General features: G+C 38.3%; 2 protein-coding genes across 4 annotated transcripts; both read left to right on the top strand.

Annotated features, from left to right (window-relative positions):
* Positions 1–4,134: 4,134 nt before the first annotated feature.
* Positions 4,135–6,182, top strand: EIP9 (Chaperone DnaJ-domain superfamily protein). The gene has a single exon (XM_021979174.2). It carries the CDS (start codon positions 4,221–4,223, stop codon positions 5,976–5,978), a length of 1,758 nt encoding a protein of 585 aa, XP_021834866.1. The 5' UTR covers positions 4,135–4,220; the 3' UTR covers positions 5,979–6,182.
* Positions 6,183–10,166: 3,984 nt separating this feature from the next.
* On the top strand, positions 10,167–13,890 carry BCA5 (beta carbonic anhydrase 5). Of its 3 annotated transcripts, none has more exons than XM_088246380.1 (10): positions 10,167–10,566; positions 10,660–10,727; positions 11,271–11,327; positions 11,437–11,598; positions 11,685–11,733; positions 11,916–12,029; positions 12,165–12,218; positions 12,643–12,725; positions 12,859–12,961; positions 13,521–13,890. In XM_088246380.1, the coding sequence occupies exons 1-10, from the start codon at positions 10,459–10,461 to the stop codon at positions 13,722–13,724; spliced, it is 1,002 nt and encodes a 333-aa protein (XP_088102506.1). In that variant the 5' UTR covers positions 10,167–10,458; the 3' UTR covers positions 13,725–13,890. The 3 variants fall into 3 exon arrangements, with proteins under 3 accessions (XP_088102506.1, XP_088102505.1, XP_021834880.1); XM_088246379.1 differs by having other exon boundaries at positions 10,169–10,566; positions 12,856–12,961; XM_021979188.2 differs by lacking the exon at positions 11,271–11,327 and having other exon boundaries at positions 10,170–10,566; positions 12,856–12,961.
* The last annotated feature ends 381 nt before the right edge of the window (positions 13,891–14,271 follow it).

Genomic DNA, 14,271 nt, shown 5'->3' with positions numbered 1-14,271 from the left:
TTAATTGAATAAATATTACAAAATCAAGTTTGGTGTAGTGGTTTGTGAGTGAGCCCTCTTCCTTTGAGGGTCAAGGGTGGCAGGCCGACGATGGGTGGTTGCTGGCTGGCGGCGCTGGAGTCTAGCGGTGGTAGATGGCCGATGGCGACAGGTGGCCGGCGGCGGCTGGCCGGAGGTGGCCGGCGGCGCTGGTCGGAGGCGGCCGGCGGCAGGTGGCTGGCTGGATGTGGACATGTGGCATAGTATGCTTGCCTTAGAAGGAGTGGCATTGTGTGTAATTTTGATATTTTTTAATGATATTTTTGTAAATTAGGTACCACATTTTGGTCTTTGGCCTTATGCTAATTAGATGAAATTGTATTTCTATCTTCCAAATTAGTAAACTATATTGTGGTTTAAAACTAAAGCTCCCTAAATATTATTAAGTCCAATGCAACTTATAGCCGCAAAGAGAGAGCTATCAAATTGCAGAAATGAATTGGCGTGGCAAGAACGTAATATATCTACAATTGTAGTTATGTGATTAATCACTAATGGTTATGCTTTAGTTATGGTTGGATTGATGGTATCCTTTCCTCATTTGTGAGTGTCATAGAAGTGATGATTTATCACTAAACGTCTACCATGGAAAATATGGTGGAGAGGTGATTAATCATGCATGTGTGAGGCTCCTTTGTGCGTGATTAAAAAAAAGGCCCCTTGCACTCATACATGTGCGACGCTCCTTTGTAAGTATATTAGTAATATGTTAATTATTGTTGTTTTATTACAGTGGTATAACACATACTTCTAACACTAGTGATGGTGATGGAAGGGAGATACGGACTTTGTCCAACATGATGAAACCACATACTTGGCATGCATTAACTCTAACATATCAAGATTTAAAAAATAGTGTGTACCATAAGAATAAAGTTCCATATCATACAAGTGTCAAAGTAACAAAAACAATATGCACTTGATTTGTCAATTATTATCATATTTCATATGTTGTGTATCAATCCAAAGCAAACTTCTTTAGTCTGTGGAAAGAACCAAGTATCAATGGAATGGAAGCAATTAGGATTCCCATATTTGAAACAAAATTGGAAGTGGCTCAAGTCTTATATAGGATAGAAACTTACAAGTATAGAATCTCTCTAGGGTTGAGAGTACATCGAAAAGGCTTAGGACCATCAGGGGCCGTTTGTTACATAGGCTTGTAGTAAAACGTTTGTAGGTATCGTAACTGGTAAACGCTCAGGAGACACAACTCCTCCTACTAGGGACACTTAGAGGTTTAACGGCTTGTGGCACATGCGAAGTGCCATCGAGATTTCCTGCGAAAGTGGTTTAGTTAGCTTTTCGTTTTATTTTTATTTTTATTTCTAATTTTGCTCGAGGACTAACAAAGATAGGTTTGAGGTAGTTTGATAGATTCATATTTTGCATATATAATCTATCTCTAATTGCATTGTTTTCGTGTGAAATTGGTTAGTTTAATGTGTTTAGTGAGGATTTTGTAGGCAATCGGCCCTAGCAAGGCTATAAAGAAAAAAACAATAATTTTGGAAGCTTAAGGGAGCAAAATGGGTGGAATTATCAACTTAACGAAATCTCAAAAACTTACTCTGTCATTTCATTAAACACCTGGAGTGCATCTATGCAAGTGTCAATTTATACCCACAACTAGTCACAGTGACCAAAGCCAGAAAGATAGAGTTAGTGGAGTTTACCATCAATTTTGGAATTGAAATCGTTTGCAACTATTTTGGAGAAGAACCATGTGTATTTAATTGGTGGAGCTAAAGAAGGTGTGTTGGCTAGTCTGTGTTGATTTGTGTGAGTGTGTTGGCGGATGCTTTAGCAAGACTTTTAGTTGTTGCCATCCCATTTGATAAAGGGCTAAGGTGTTGTTGTGCGTATGTGAAAGACTAGGTGGAGGTTCCAAGCCAAATGTTGGCTAGGCATCCACTTGCTTTCTTCTTTGTGTGGAGTGTTTGTGTCGTGACTTGAGAAACCAGAGGAGGAGTTGTCACAGATTGAAGTGTTGGCATTTGTTGAAGCAATGGCTAGGCTTTATTAATCATGAGATTCAATATCACATGGCTGGGCTTTCTTTGCCACATCACTTTTTCTCTCAACTAATAGGAGAAGTGCAGCCTTAGACTTGTAAAAAAATTAAAACAGCCTCAGCCGCTCATTTTCTCCTTTTCCAATTGGGACTTTCCCATTATTCCCATTATTCCTATATTTCCTAAATACTCTCTAAAATATATTTTCCTTATTTTTGGAGGATTCTCTTAGCCTATAAATATAAAGCTTTAACCTAAGAGCCAGACCCATCATCTTAATACACTCACAAATATATCAGAGAGAGAGCCAAGAGTTGTTGTCGCGGTGCTTTTGGAGCTTACGAAAGTGTTGATGTGAAGAATCTAGAGATCAAATCCATCTATCAAATTAGTTTTATGACAACAATTCTTTTGTTTATCTTTTCTTTTGTCATGAACAAATTTCTCTTGGGCTACGGTGAAGCCTAGCCATGAATACTTAATTTTTATAGTTATATTAATTTCTGATTACTATTCCATGTTGAGTATTTGGCATGAATCCATATTACTTAGAAATTATGAGAACTATGATTTCATACTGCATGTTGTCAATTAGATGCATACAATCTAAGATGATCAATCAAAGGAAGAAAACACATAGCATATAATTAAACTATAAGTTTTTTTTTATTATAGGACTTTTTCTATTGAGAGGGACGATATTATACTAAACTCACACACACTATACGGATGCTAGCATTCGAACCCAAGACCTTATTTGAGGGAGTAAATAATCCAAACCACTATAGTAGTGGGTCCTTTGCGAATTAAACTATAAGTTAAGTACTCATTAACATGAAAATATGTGAACTTATAAACCTAACACTAGTGAAATTGGTTGAATATGTCAATTGCTTGACGATTTGCATTTTTTTCGCAATCTCCTACTCTATGATATGATGTGACAATATTTGTGCTTTGTCTTTAGCTTCTAATCCAATTTTCTATGGAAGGACCAAGCACATTACATTGGAATATCACTTTTTTGGGAGCTAGCCACTAACCAAGCACTGTAGTTCAAGTATGTATTTTTTCAAAGTGAGATTGTTCATGTTTTTACCAAATCATTGTAATTTGCTCTATTCCTTTATCTCAAAGACAAGCGTCAAGTTGCTCTCATTTCTACATTCCTATATTTTTTAGAAAGTTTTAGATGGAGAAGTCATGCCAAATCAACCTTATGAACACCAAATTAGGCTTGTGTATTGAAATTATTCTAATTACTGACGTTCCCTTCATTTACTAACACACATGAATAAGAAATTATGTGGGTGACACATCACAATTCGTAATATAACACCTAAAAAAGGAGGAATTAGATTGATTATGGGAAGTAGTTAATCCAATTCTAATTCATTTTTTCCAATATCCCAAACATCCCAATTAATATTTTTCTCATTCCAAAGCATGTTTACTTACTTATCAGGAATAAGAGAAACCATGAATAAAAAAACTTAATAATAAGGGAATGAAGGAATTAGAATTGTTGATCACATTCCTGATTTTGAGAGTATTTAATTACAGATTTTAACGTAAAACCCACAAATTTTTTTATTTCTTATATGTTAGTATACACAAGAACACTTGGGAATTGAAATATTTTCAATACCTATGTGTTTGTAGGCATAGTAAAACTAGGAATTGAAATAATTTCAATATCCATTGGGAAGAGACGTCAGCCTGTGTTTATGAACAGTGAATATTTTGTCCCTAAAGCTGCGAAACGGGTCCTGCTGGCGGTGAATGACCCGACCCATTTCACATTTATGAAAGTCAAGACCGTAGCAGCTGGATAGTAAATTTTCCTTTTTACAAGTGCCCAAAGCCATTAACAACGTGTCACTCTCACTGCACAAAAAACCCAATCAGATAAAGTCCATCGCAGATGTATCAGATCAGAGTTTTCCAAACTCTCCAAAATACCCCAACTGCAGTTCCCATACTCCCACCCTATCCACCGAACAGTCCCCGTCATTTCAGTCAAACCCCAGGTCCTATTTCGTCAACCCGAAAAAAATCCACCCTTCAACTCTGTCCTAACTCCACCCAAAACCAAAGAGAGCTGAAAAGGAAAGAGAAGAGAGAGATAGAGTGAAGAGAGAGAGAGAGAGAGAGAGAGAGAGTGACATGGAGTTCCATTTCAACACAAACAGAGCGGAAGCGGAGCGGTGGCTGAGCACGGCAGTCAAGCTACTGACGACACGTGACCTGCACGGGACCAAGAGCTTCGCGATCCGAGCCCGAGAGTCTGACCCGAGATTGGAGGCCACCGAGCAAATAATCGCCGTTGCCGACACGCTTCTCGCCGGCGACTCGCGGATCAGCGGCCACAGCCAGCAGCCCGACTGGTACGCGATCCTTCAACTCGCCCACTACACTCAGAACCTCGAACTCGTTGCGACTCAGTACCGCCGACTCGCTCTCCTGCTCAACCCGCACCGGAACCGCTTCCCGTACGCCGATCACGCCTTCCGGCTTGTCTCCGAGGCCTGGAACGTCCTCTCTAACCCTTCTAAGAAAGCCCTCTATGACCACGAGTTGAGCATGTTCAACCGGTTCGACTCGGCTCCTTCCGGGTCGACTCAGTTGTTCGAGAGGCAATTCTTGCAAATGCATAATGTGCAACAGCAGCCGCCGCCACCGCCACCACCGCCACCACCGCAACCACAAACACTACATTTCCAGCCTCCACCACCACCATCCCAAGAAGTACAGAGAGCACAACATCAATTTCATCTACATCAATTAAGACAAGAGCAGCAGCAGCAGCAGCAGCAGCAGCAACAACAACAACAGCAACAACAGCAACAACAGCAACAACAGCTTCAACAACCACCACAGCAGCAGCAGCAGCAGCAGCAGCATCAACAGCCACCACAGCAGCAGCAACCGGTGAGGAAAAGCCCTAGGAGTAAGGATGGAAGAGTGGCGATGGAGGAGGAAAGGCCGAGTCTTAACAATGTGACCGAGTCGACTGCTCCTCCCTCCGAGTCGACTGCTCCTCCCTCCGAGTCAACTCGCCCCGTTGAGGCATCTCCCCCTTCTGAGTCGACTCGACCGGAATCGGAGCCCCGAACGGAGAGTTTCTGGACTGCATGTCCCTACTGTTATAATCTCTTTGAGTATCCGAGCGTTTACGAGGATTGCATGCTTCGGTGTCAAAATTGCAAGAGGGCGTTCAATGCGGTGGTGATAGAGGCACCGCCTGTGACGGGGAGTGACGGTGAGGTCAACTTCTGCTGTTGGGGTTATTTCCCGCTGGGGTATGCCGAGAATGGTAAAGATACAGGCGGGTCAGCTGAGTGGACGCCGTTTTCGACCATGTTTGCTTGCCCAATACAAGGGAAGAAGAAGAATGCTGGACGAACTAAGAACGCTAATTCAGGGCCGAGGGTCTATATTGACGATGATGAGGCGTTGCTTGATATTTCGGATTCTAGTGAGGAATCTGACGATGAGTGGCAGACGGATAGGAGGAAGAGGAGGGCAGTGAAAGCAAAAGGTAAAGCTTCAGTGGCTAAAACTCCAGTGAGGGCTTCGGATAGAATAAGGAAGGGGAATCAAAATGTGGTTGGGCAGGGGAAGGTAGGAAGTGGTGGGAGTTTGGGTGGTGGGTCTGTGTCGAAGCCGGAGTCGAGTAAGAAGTCGAGTTCTAGTGCAAGAAAGAGAGGTGCAGCTGCTTTGGGGAAGTTGGATTTGAATGTGGAGTTCAGTAATAATGAAGTGGAAGAGCCAGCAGCTCAGACAATGAGTGAAGGGAATGGGACTGCAAACGGGGAGGAGGATAACATTGAAGGGATTAGTTTTTTTGAGGGTCTTGATGAGTTTTTGAGTAGTCTGCCCATACTCAATGTTGTGGGTGATGACAAGGTTAAGGCTAATTAGTGAAGTAAGGGTAAGACTCGTTCCTTTTGGTTATTGCTGCTTTAGCTGTTGTACTTGCACTATGGATGCATGTTGTATTGAATGATGTAGAGCTTCTCGGCATTTTGTTTCATGGCTCTCACTCTTTGGATCTGTTACATAATCTGCAGCAATGTAAACTTAATTCAGCTTGTAGCTTTTAAAAATGTTAGTCTGATTTCTGTAGATTATCTTACGGTGTTAGCATTGATGGCTAAAATTTGGACTAACATGGGGAATCAGTTCTGGTGATAATCTCATTTTTCCCGTGTTGAAGTTAAGAAATTTTGGTATACTATAATGTTGAGGTTTCTTCGTGAATCATGGTTGAAGCTTGGTTTTAGGGTTTGTTTGGAGACCATTACATTTCTTGATGTTAGTATGTTATAAGTATTTTATATTCGTTGGGATTAGAATGGGAATGTAACATGTGGGCTTCGATTGTTTCACTCACTTGATAGATGAAATGCATCAAGTTCTCGATTTGGATTGCTTTATATACCAATTTAGGCTCAACCCAGTTGTATTTTAAAAACCCATATCCTATATTCCACAAATGGTTCAGGATCAACTATAATGTTATAGCGTAAAAGGTAGCAATCGCTAATGGAAGAAAGCAACACAAGGAGCAAGCTCAAGAGAATCTGTGTGTATTGGGAAAGCAACTTTGGCCACAGAAAGGTCTTTGGTGACGCTGCTCTTGAGTACGGCAATAAACTGGTGATTCAGATGGAGATGAATTAGAGGAATTTTCACAATTATAAAGAGGAGGGTTTGGGGGGTGGAGAAGCTTTGAGAGACGATGAGATTCCTATGGCATTGCTTTCTATTTAGGGGTCTTTGTCTTTCCACTATTATCCTAGTTTGGAAAACAGCTGCAGTTTAATTTCTTAATTTGTTTGCTGAAGTTTTTGTTTTTGCTTTTATCGTGTGGATAGTTTTATAGTTTTATATATATTATATACTTTTGGAAAGCTTTTTTTATAAATAAAATACGTTTCTTCTATGTACATATATACATATACATTCCTTATTTGCTGATGTGCTTCAGAGAAGATGCTTCGCTGACCTCTTTTTAATATTTATTTTATGTTTTATTTTTAAATCATTATTTATTATAGTTTCTAAGTTTCTTATTATACACCATCTCTTAGTCGTCAAAGAGTGAGTAGGATTAACTGTAGTTTCCCAAGCCCTAATTTGAATGTAGAAAAAACATGATCTCCCTTTTACGTTATTCTGAATTTTCACCTCTAATTGATTAACCATTCAACTGTGTTTAGTGCTCCTCTGTGGAAAGATATGTATCTATCTTTGCTAAAACAAAATGCTGGCTGCTTGTTATCTTATTTCTGCAAGGATAATCTTGGATGCTTAGCAGCAATTTGATTCTGAATTTGTGTGTCTGTTGTTCTAGGAAACATGGAAAACTTATTTACTGTGTTGCACTTGCAGCATGGTCTTCTCTTTGCTTGAGCCTATTATTGTGAGTTTGATGACTACTGTTGTACCTTATGTCTTATATATAATGTTGTCTTCACTATTGTTTCTTCTTTTTTCATCATTGTGACATTTGAAGTTAAATTTTAATTTTTTTCCGCCTTCCACTCCAGTTGTTCTGTACAATAGGTGTATAATACATAGCAAGCAAGGAATGATCTCAGGCAACATTTAGCTTATTTGGAAATGGCTTTATGCCTTTGAGCAGCCTTTTTCATGTCTAGATAGTTGAAGGGCATCTGAACGTTTTATTAAACGAACAAAAAATCAAAATGATGTTCTCGTGAGCACTTCATCATTTTCATTACCCTCGTGATCATTCTGGCGTCAGTTAATGGAAGTCGACATAATAGTCAAATTGTTGATACTAGATTGAGGATTCGAATTGAATTTTGGTGTTAACAATGAGGGTATAAAGTTTTCCTGATCATAGTGTTTAGAAATGTCCATTAATCCAGACTTCAGCAGCAATTAAACTTTTATTAGAATTTCTCATTAAATTTCCAATTTGATTTGGTGCATATTGTAGAATTTGTACTTCAATAAGTTGGTTGGTTGTTAGTTTGTTTTCTTGTTTTATTTATTTATTTTTGGTAAGATTTCCTTGCCAAATAAAAAAAGTAGTGTGGTGATTTTATAAGCTGAGTCATAGTGCTAGCATATTTCTGTTATCTTGTGTGTGATATATTCATCCTTGTCATTTTCTCTTTTCATAATGGATGCACAGTGGTAAAATTAGAAGTGGAGACAGATTTTTGGTGGCAATATTCAGAGATACAAAACACCTAGTGGTACAATGTTATGCAGAAAAATAGGTAAATAGGTAATGCAACACCTAGTGGTACAATGTTATGCAGAAAAATAGGTAAATAGGTAATGCTTTCAGTGAAATTGTTCCTCATATTGTTGACTTAAGGACTATTCATGCTGTGGGGATGGATATGGCAGCGGCATTATCGATGTTTGTAGTTGCTGTATTTCCTTTAGACCTAACTACGGTATCATTGCCTGTCATTCAGATGGGGTGACATGCAATGATTCAGTTGGGATAAGTAGTTAAGTTATTGACTGAAAGAAAGGTCCCAACAAGACTCATGGAGGAAAAGTTTGAACTGAATTGTTTTGAGAAGAAAACGAGTTGTTCTCATAGTCTGGGAGCATGATTTCGATTCGATTTGTAGCCTTGTAGGGTGTTGGATTTGATGTAATATTTTTGTATGATTGCAATTCTTCATGTTCTTAGATACTACAAGGCGGTGGATTTGTTGCGGAGACAGTACTCTTTAGAGCAAAAACTCGTCTTGTGAAGCTCATGAAGTAGGGAATAGGCATTCTGTGGTTCTTGTTAACCAAAATGAGAATGATGATCTTAAGATGAAATAAAGGGTAACTGGGAACTTGTATTGATTTGAAAAATGAGTTTCCGTTAAGTTTGAGTGATGTTGATTATGTTCGTCTCCGGCTCATTGTCTTTTCATAGTCCACTCTTTTGGTCGGAATCAAAGATCTAGCTGAACTACAACCAAAGACGGAGGTGGTGTAACTTTGCGATTCGCCGCTCTCAGCCCAATCCTTGCCGCCCTTGCCGCCTCATGGGCAGCACGATTCATGTCTTGGAATCGAGCAGCACTCAACTTCCTGAAAACCTGCTGCTAATCTTCTAATCTCATTGATCAGAAGAAATAAGGTTCATGCCCTGTTTTCCACACAGCCATTCATAGTCACTAGTGCCTCGGCAATCAAAGCAGACCGTTTTTGACCTTTGATAGTCTCTAGTGCCTACAAAAGCGTAGCAAAAAGTAAAAACAAATATTTAACTTGTATCTTTAATCTTTGTTTGTGTGTTTAGCTGTCCTCTATGTCTTTGGGATAGCTGGGGCCTTCTGACCGACGTGTTTGTTGTTTTGGCTTTTTGCCTCTTTCTTTGCCTTTTGGCTGTTTATGAAGTATCTTTTCACAAAAACAAAAGATAATAATAATAATAATCTTTGCCATGATCCATCAAATTCCAAATCAAACAGAAACTTCATCAAATTTAATCGATTTTCCATATTTATATTCAATTTTATATAGTTGAACCACAAAGACATAGATCCAATTCGATATTGGGCTATGACAGAAAATCAAGTCCAAGTACTGTCCAAGACTTCTTCAAGTTTTCAGAATTCAAAGCCCTATTTATTTGATGCCTGATTACTCGATTAATGAAATGACCTTGAGAATTGAAACTAAAAAATAAGTTTTTTGAAGGATGCTCTTTCAAATTTTCAAGATTATTTTGATAAAAACTAAACGAAGGAATTTATTTATTTATTTATTTTTTCAAAAAACCGTTTATTTAGTGGAAAATGAGACAAAATAGTAAACATGTGCAGGTCATGAAAAATGGTTGATCTGGTGAAATTTTAGTGAAAGTGGTAAGCTGTTGGTATGCAACATGCTAGTGGTCTGCGATTCGATCTTCCATGACACCGTATGTGTGAGTATACCCCCGTCTTCCTTCCTAAATCCGAGTAAAAGTTGAGGTAGTATTGTTAAATTATTTCCAAATAAAAAAAAGAAAAGGAAAAACAGGGTTAGAGAATTAAAAAAAAGAAAAGAAAATACAAAATACAGTGAAGTGGCACAAGGTGGTCTTGTTTAACTCCCAACTGTCTTTCTGTCCTCCAACATTACATTTTCGAAAGACAGTTCAGCATCAAACTTTAACAGCTTCTAGTGTTGCATAGAGATATAGATGTGGGGTGTCCATTGGCATTGTCTTCTATTTTATCTTCGTTTTCTCCGTCTTTCTGGGAGACTGACAAATGTTTCTTGATCTGACCAACCAACTCAACCAAACCCAACGTCTATTAAACACCTTCTTCTTCTTCTGCACTCTCTATGCTTTGTCTCTGAAACCCCATTTTCCTTTGGAGCTCTCTTTCACTTCTCTCTCTCTCTCTCTCTCTCTCTCTCTTCCATGGCTATTCTTGCGCCAACCTCTGTTTCAAAAGACCCCTTGTTCCTCCGCACCTCCTCCAATTCCTCCTCCTCGGATCTCCAGAGAATCTCATTGAACCCGCCAAGAGTAAATTCTCGTTTGTTTTCCTCTTTCTCTCTCAAGCATTTCATTTCATTTCATTTCGTTGGTTTTGTTGATTTCTTGAATCTTTTGCTGCAGATCTTTGGTTCTAAGCTGAAGTCAGGGAAGATTGAGCAGACCCAATTGAGATTATTGACTGCTTCCAAGTAAGTTGCTGCATTTCTCACCTATGCTGCTGAACATATTGTTACGTTCGCTTAATTTGCATTGATATCTATCTATATGTTTCAGGTTTCTTGATTTACTTTGTAATTTCCAATCTTCTGCCTTGCCTTTTATGTTCTTTCCAATTGTGGCCATTTGAGCTCCAAATTTACTAACCTTGATTGATTTGAGAAAGGAAATGTTAGTGAGACGAAGTAGGATTTAGTTTGAATGTTCTGTTTTTGTGCTCATAGTACTGTTAAGGCACAAACAACGTTAAATTTCTGTCGTTTACCCATGAGAATTTTGAAATTTGAAATTACTGTGAGAAAAAGAAATCCAGAATCAAGGCTAAATTTACTGGTACAATGAGGGATTTTCGTTTTGGTTTTCACACCTCGCTGAAATTCAAGGCTGCTCCTTTATTGGTGAGATCAATATGATGGGTTTACTTAGATCTGTTGTGTGGCATCACAAAGACTCTAATTATCTTTGTTTGGTACTACAAAGACTCTAATTATCTTTGTTTGATGGTTTGTATATAGGAGATGTTTACAATATAAGATTACGACTACATGCAACCTTCGGATTGGTCCTAAGAGATAAGAATGTCTCTATTTTTGTTTAAATCATCAGCTAAGTAACTTGTAGAACTCGAAATTTCATAGGTAGTTGGTTGGTGCTGAAATGTTTTCCTTTTGCTATTTGCAGCAATTGCTCCGATTTAACTGCAAAGGCTTCAAGAAAGCCGTTAGGGCTCACTGAAGAACTTAAAAACAACAAACTAGAGAGCGTAGTAGAAACTGATGATGGGAGCGGTTTATTTGAAGATATGAAACGTCGGTTTCTAAGCTTCAAAAAGCATAAATATATGTAAGTGTCCAAGGACTCAGGTCTTGAGGTTCTTCAGCTTAAAGTAAAGTACTTCTGTTCCCTAATTTGGCTTTCATTTTGAATAGGGAAAACTTGGAACATTATCAAAATCTTGCAAAGGGTCAAGCGCCAAAGGTTGTATTATAAATGTGTACTTTTCCTTTCTTCACCCCATCTTCCCAAATTTAGTCATTAACTGTGCATGTCCATATGTATTGAACGATCTAGGACATCTAGATAGATTCATTTGATGTTTGCCTCAATCTGGTATTGAGTGTCAGGGAGAATATGTATGTGTACTGATGTTTCTAGAACAGTTCATGGTGATTTCTTGTGCAGATTCTAGGGTATGCCCTTCAACCATTTTGGGATTCCAACCGGGAGAAGCATTTATAGTGCGCAACATTGCGAATTTGGTGCCCTCCTTCGTGGTATATTATAAATAAATTTGAATTATTGTCTTCATCTCTGCTTCACGGAAGGCTAGACATTAATGCCACAAGAAGCGAACACTCGCCAATCAAATGAGATTATATTATTCAATTTATTTTTTTCCGTTTTTGCAGAGTGGACCCTCAGAAACAAATGCTGCATTAGAATTTTCTGTGAATACCCTGGAAGTAAGTATTCTGTGAATAAAATCTAAAATAAAATGCCAATTATTTCCTTGCTATCTCCCTTGCAACTATTGGTTACACATCCCTGCTTATTGAATGACAATAGGGAGGTAGGAAATGTGTAGGCACTAGAGACCCACATTGCTGATAAGAAAGGGTCTTCCAAGTATTTTAGTATAGGTTCTTAAAGTGTAGGTTCTTAAAGTAAGAAATGAAATTCTGAATGGGGTTGTGGGGAAAGAACAGCATTAACAAATCTTCATATGACATATACATTTATTTTCAATCAACCTTGGGCATAAAAAGGTGGCTAGTCTTTGCTGTATCAGGAAAAGTTGAATCTCTGAGGTTCAGTGTGCTTCTTAATAGAAGAGTGGGAAGAAGTAAGCCGGTTCGAAATCTATTCTAAGCAATAATTATTTTGTAGGTTGAGAACATATTGGTCGTTGGTCACAGCTGCTGTGGAGGCATTCGTGCTCTTATGAGTATGGATGATGAAGTAGAGAAAAGGTTGGGTAAATTTCTTGTTGTGTACTTTTCAAGTAGTGCATGTGGTCATTGCCTATGTTTGACTTAAATTTGTTTGTTCAAGAAACAGTCAAACAATGTTTCTCACTTTGCTAAAAACTCTTTTATGCAGTAGCTTTATCCAAAATTGGGTTGTTGTTGGTAGGGATGCAAGGTTGTGGACAAAGGCTGCTGCCTCCAAGCTCAGTTTTGACCAGCAGTGCAAACACTGTGAGAAGGTAACATTAATCTTTTCTAATTATTTAATATTTCTTCTGTCCTTTTAACTTAAGTAAAAAATTCTGTGTTTGGAATTGCTTGCCGTGACATAATTGTTCACCATTTGTATTTTTCTTCATTTCATTGGCATAAGCCAAATGAAATTCAAAGTAATTACTCTTATTACTATGTTTCAAGTGACGAATCCTTTGAGTCTGTATATGTTGAAGCTCGTATCAGCATTCTGTTTTATTTGTATAGTATATCTCCTGATTGATGGTTTGGAAAAATTATGTTTGGGGCGAGGGGGGTAGTTTTTAAAGGTTGAAACAAAACAAATCAGAATTGCATCTGATGACATACCTTTAGATATTGAATTCAGTTTGAAAGGTCATTTATTTTAGTCATTATTGACCTCGTACCTATCTGGGAGTTAAACCCAATTCTTTCGAAGTCCACAATAAAGTTCTCCTGTTGTGGCATAAATTTGGGTTGCAACTAATGGAGGCTGTTTTATATCATAAAATGGTGCACCAGGTTCATAAAATATTTCTCATATTGAATGGTATCCTTTTGCAGGAGTCAATCAACCGTTCGTTGTTGAACCTCCTCACGTACCCGTGGATAGAAGAGAAAGTGAAGAATGGTATTCTTTCTGTGCATGGTGGTTATTATGACTTTGTTGACTGTACATTTGAAAAATGGACACTGGATTATAAGGAAGACAACTTGAAGGAGAAACACGGCAGAATTTCTGTTAAAAATCATTTGTTTTGGTCCTGATTTCATGTGTGGCCTTGTTGTATCTTATTCCTCAGATAAGTTATTTAAAAAGTTGTTTGTATTATAGGGGCATTAATTTAAGAGAACTGAAAAAATAATGTAAAGTGTGGTGTGTTTTGCACTTGACAGAGTTGTATTTAATGTCAAAGTTCACAATTCGCAGAAATGGCGATGCGGGCACCAATTCAGGATTTGATCTTCACTGTTCTTCATTTCATTGCTATGCTATCACCTAATGTTTAGTGATTGGGAATTAGATCGAATTGGATTACATTGGATTGGAGAGGATTACATTAAAGGACTGGATTATTTGAAACATGCTTTTACATAGGTTAGTATGATGAGACATAATCCAATCCAACATAATGTCAAACCTTTTTTGGTCTAATAAGATTAAGCATAATCCAATCCATGTTGTTTTTAGACAACCAAACGAGTCCTCGGGGTTACCAAAACGAAATTCAAAGAAATTACTGTTTACTAAGTTCACCACTGCCTGATGTGATGATCCATCTATTTCAGTGAGTATATGTTCAATTCAAACTCC

This window comes from Prunus avium, chromosome 8 (genome assembly GCF_965620075.1).
Source record: "Prunus avium chromosome 8, drPruAviu1.hap1.1, whole genome shotgun sequence".
Classification (NCBI taxonomy): domain Eukaryota; kingdom Viridiplantae; phylum Streptophyta; class Magnoliopsida; order Rosales; family Rosaceae; genus Prunus; species Prunus avium.
Note: the sequence above shows the minus strand (reverse complement) of the source record. Positions and strands in the feature narration are given on the sequence as shown.

What these genes read in the sequence shown, in the direction of transcription:
- EIP9 (XM_021979174.2), top strand. Translation starts at nt 4,221, where the DNA reads ATGGAGTTCCATTTCAACACAAACAGAGCGGAAGCGGAGCGGTGGCTG.
- BCA5 (XM_088246379.1), top strand. Translation starts at nt 10,459, where the DNA reads ATGGCTATTCTTGCGCCAACCTCTGTTTCAAAAGACCCCTTGTTCCTC. An exon ending in TCTCATTGAACCCGCCAAGA is followed by an intron (nt 10,567 to 10,659) that starts GTAAATTCTCGT and finishes CTTTTGCTGCAG; the next exon opens with ATCTTTGGTTCTAAGCTGAA. An exon ending in GATGATGAAGTAGAGAAAAG is followed by an intron (nt 12,726 to 12,855) that starts GTTGGGTAAATT and finishes TCTTTTATGCAG; the next exon opens with TAGCTTTATCCAAAATTGGG.